Source organism: Carlito syrichta, unplaced genomic scaffold (assembly GCF_000164805.1).
Source record: "Carlito syrichta isolate Samal-C Ts95f unplaced genomic scaffold, Tarsius_syrichta-2.0.1 Scaffold302083, whole genome shotgun sequence".
Lineage (NCBI taxonomy): Eukaryota > Metazoa > Chordata > Mammalia > Primates > Tarsiidae > Carlito > Carlito syrichta.
The window spans coordinates 61,040-65,058 of NW_007246179.1; the positions used below are offsets into that span (position 1 = coordinate 61,040).

At 55.1% G+C, this 4,019-nt stretch overlaps 1 protein-coding gene across 1 annotated transcript in view; it reads right to left on the reverse strand.

The window, feature by feature from the left end:
• Positions 1 to 2,742, reverse strand: part of CEACAM19 (carcinoembryonic antigen related cell adhesion molecule 19) — a 21,759-nt gene extending 19,017 nt beyond the window's left edge. Inside the window, exons 1-2 of the mRNA XM_008056021.1 lie at positions 2,688 to 2,742; positions 1,399 to 1,767 (exon numbers count right to left, since the gene is read on the reverse strand). Coding sequence (XP_008054212.1) covers positions 1,399 to 1,767; positions 2,688 to 2,742 — 424 coding nt within the window. The remainder of the gene's footprint in view (positions 1 to 1,398; positions 1,768 to 2,687) is intronic.
• Between the last annotated feature and the right edge of the window lie 1,277 nt (positions 2,743 to 4,019).

A 4,019-nucleotide genomic window follows, 5' to 3' on the forward strand; every position in this document is an offset into this window, starting at 1 on the left:
CCCAGCAGGTCGAGGCTGCGGTGGCCGGGAGCGGCCACTGCACTCCAGTCTGGGCGACAGAGTGAGACTCCAACTCAAACAAACAAAAAAAGAATTCTAGGGGGACACAGACATTCAGCCCGCTGCTCCTCCCTCCCTCAGTCACCTTCTTCTACTCCTTTCTCGAAGGTCACCTCCTCTGTGAGGCCTCCCTGATGACCTGCCGTTCCCAGGCCACATCGTCCTGGTGAGTTTTCTTTACTCAGCAGGTCATAAGCCCTTTGTGCCTCTGTTTCTCCATCTGTAAAATGGAGACAAGGATGACGTCTGCCTCTTGGAGTTGTTTTAAGATAAAAATGAGTTAATATAGGGCAGTGATGTCCCGAATTGATATCTGGCCATATCTGGAGACATTTCTGGCTGTTATACTGGGAAGGTGCTACTAGCGAGTAGAGGCTGGGGAAGCTGTGAAACATCTCTCCGGTGCACAAGCTTCTACTGCAAAGACTTGGTTGCTCCAGAACATCAGTAGTGTCGAGATGCATTAGGGAAAATGTTTACAATGGTGCCCGGACCATAACAAGTGCCCAAGAAATGTCAGCTGTCATTCTTCTCTCTCTTTCCCTCCCTTCTTGCCTCCTTCCCTTCCTGCCTTCTTTCTTTCTTTCTTTCTTTCTTTCTTTCTTTCTTTCTTTCTTTCTTTCTTTCTTTCTTTCTTTCTTTCTTCCTTCCTTCCTTCTTCTCTCTCTTTCAAGTTGGAGTCTCACTCTGTTACCCAGGCCGGAGTGCTGCGGCATGATCACAGCTCACTGCAACCTCAGACTTTTGGGCTCAAGCAATCCTCCCTCCTCAGCCTTCCAACTAGCTGGGACTACAGGTGCACACCACTATGCCCGGCTAATTCTTTTATTTTTTATAGAGATGTGGTCTTGCTATGCTTCCCAGGCTGGTCTGGAACTCCTGGGCTCGAGCAATCCTCCCACCTCAGCCTCCCAAAGTGTTGGGATTGCAGGTGTGAGCCATCACACCCAGTCTAGCTGTCACAAGTTTTCACCACCCTGTCCCTAGCACTTTGTCCAGAGTGGATTCTTCAGGAAATACCTGCCTTCTGAACATAAAGACTGAGGGATGCATTCCTCATTACCAGGCATTTGGGAAGTGCTCAATAAATGATTCATGAATACAGGTGAGGAGTCAATAACATGCGTTCTCCAGTGTCAGGCAAAAGGCAGGCACTTCATAGGTATTTTATTAGTTAGTTAGTGAGGATTGAAGGATCTCTCCAGGACCTGGCATACAATAGGCGCTCAATATGTACGTGCTGAGTGGACGAACGAGAGGACCAGATGAAATGGTGTTTTGACGGGACCTGGTGCTCAGGAGCCGTTAGCTTCCCACCCCCCAGCCCCTAACACTCACCAGCCACCTGGACCTCAGTCTTGGCCTTCATGGTCCAGCCAGGGTTGACGGTGACGGTGACTTGGTAGGTGCCGCTGTCAGCAGGCTGGGCACGGCGCAGCAGCATGGAGCCGTTGGGGAAGCCCACGATGTCTCGGTGTTCCATGGCGCCACCGTCCCTCTGGGGCCGCTGCAGCTCGGGGATGTAGGTGAACAGCCTCGTGCCTCCATAAATCTCCTCACCCAGGTACCAGCTGAATTCCTGGAAGGTGTCTGGGACGCCCTGGACAGACAGCAGCAGGCCCTGGTTCTTTTGAGGCTGCTCCGGAATCTTCTGGATGTGGAGGGCTGCCTGGGAGCCTCGGGGCATCCAGAGCGCCAGGATGGAGGCTGTGGGGGGTTAGGGGGGAGGCCTGAGACTGGGGGTGCTGGGCAGGGACCACGGCAGGCTCCTTTCTAGATAGCGATCCTCACTCAGGAGCAAGGGCTCTGAGTGTTGTTCATTGGAAGCAGTGCTGGGATTGATTAGTGATGTCTGCCCTGGGCTTGGGAGTGGAGCATAGGTTCAGATGCCACAGATTTGCCATCCCATTAACCCAGAGGGTTTTTCCACCCTGAGAAGCTGTGTGGCTTGCTTCTAAACACTAGGACTCTCTGAATTCATTCGTTCATTTATTCAACCAATAATTATAGACTAGCACTGATACTTTTTTGATTTTGAGTTGGAGTCTCACTCTATCACCCATGCTGGAGTGCAGTGGCTCACTCATGGTCACCACAGCCTTGGCCACTGGGCTCAGGTGATCCTCCTGCCTCAAGTAGCTGGAACTACAGGTGTGCAACCAGCACGCCCGGCTAATTTTCTCGATTTATTGTAGAGTTGAGGTCTTGCCAAGTTGCCCAGGCTACTCTTAAACCCCTGGGCTCAGGCCATCCTCTCACCCCTGCCTCCCAAAGTGCTGGGATTACAGGCGTGAGCCACCATGCCTGGCCTAATACTCATATTCTTATAATGACTTATAATTCTTATATATATACTTATATAAGCTACAATATCAACTACCTACCATATGTCTAAATGAGCCTAGGTTTCTAGGCACTGGGTATATCGCAGGGAACCAGACACAAATACATTCCCACCCTCATGCTCCTGACATTCTAGAAAATTCCACAGACACGACAGCCAAGAGGATGTGATTCGGTGGCTCCTCCCCATGTCACTGGAGCCACTTCATCTTCCCAGGCAGCCCTTCCTTCCTTCCTAGGGAAGCCGCAACCCTTGGGCGAAGTCCCCCCTTCTCCCCTCTTACCTGAGAGCAGGAGGCGCTTTGAGAAGCCGCCCCCGGTCCCCGTGGAAACCCCCATCTTGGTGTCCGGGGGAGGAGCCAGGGGGCCGTCTGCTGGACACCGGAGGGCTGGGCCCTGGCACCTGAGGTGGGCCTGCTCGGCAGGGATCCCGGGGTGCCTCCAAGGCCCAGCCTGGCATCTCCTCTCCACGACTCCTGGGATGGAGGTGGAGTTGCAGACACCGGTTGAACCAGTTTACCGGGGTGACCGGGAACTTCCCCGGGCTTCCCAGGATGCCTCTCCCATCCCCTTCAGCTGCTTCTTCCCATCCAGTGTGACGGCTGGTTGCCACCGCAGTCAGCACAGCCTCTGAGCAGCCACCCTGGCTTTGCTCAAACACACACGACCTCAGCCAGCAGCTGCCACACAGATGTGAACACTGAGGCCTGAGGAAAGAGGCAAGTCTGCCAGCAGGCGGAGGTGGGATTTCACCTGTGGTGGACTTGCTCTGAGAGCCCTGAGTCTGTCTAGTTTTTCTTTTTCTTTTTTTTTTTGAGTCGGAGTCTCATTCTGTGGCCCAGACTGGAGGGCAGTGGTCGCTCCCGGCCCCCGCAGCCTCGACCTGCTGGGCGCCGGCGATCCTTCCGCCTCAGCCTTCTGAGTAGCCGGAATTACAGGCACGCGCTACCACGCCCAGCTGATTTTTTGATTTATTGTAGAGTGAGGTCTGGCCAAGTTGCCCAGGCGGGTCTTGAACCCGCGGGCTCAGGCAATCCACTCACCTCAGCCTCCCAAAGTGCGGGATTACAGGCTGAGCCACCGAGCCCGGCTGTCTAGTTTTTGAAAAGCATCCTCCATTCACCCACTCATGTATTCATACACGCCTGCATGCATTCATTCATTCCAACACACTCAGTGATAATGGAGGCCACGCAGCCCCGACCCAAGTCCACAGCGGGGGGGCTCGCTGTCCCGAGAGGGGTGAGTCCCCAGACAACGGATGACCCAGAGCGGTCAGGGCTGGGATGGTGGAGGCCCAAGGGGATGCCCCAGGGGCAGGGAGGGCTTCCTGGAGGAGGGGATATCTGAGCTGAGGCCTGGAGTAAGAGCAGCAAAGAGGCAGATGTTGGGGTGGGGTGGGGTGGGGTGTGCCTGGCAGGATGAACAGCACGGGCAAAGGTGTGGACGGGACAGTCATCGGTGCCGCGAGGAGGCTGCGTGTCTTGTGGAGTGGAGGGCGGGGCTTGGGAGGGTGGGCCTCTGCGGGGGGGGGGGGGCGGAGGGGTTGCGAGGCCACGTGGCTGGGAGGTGGGCAGGGTCAACCCTGCCGGGGTTTGAGTTCGAGGGCACAGAGT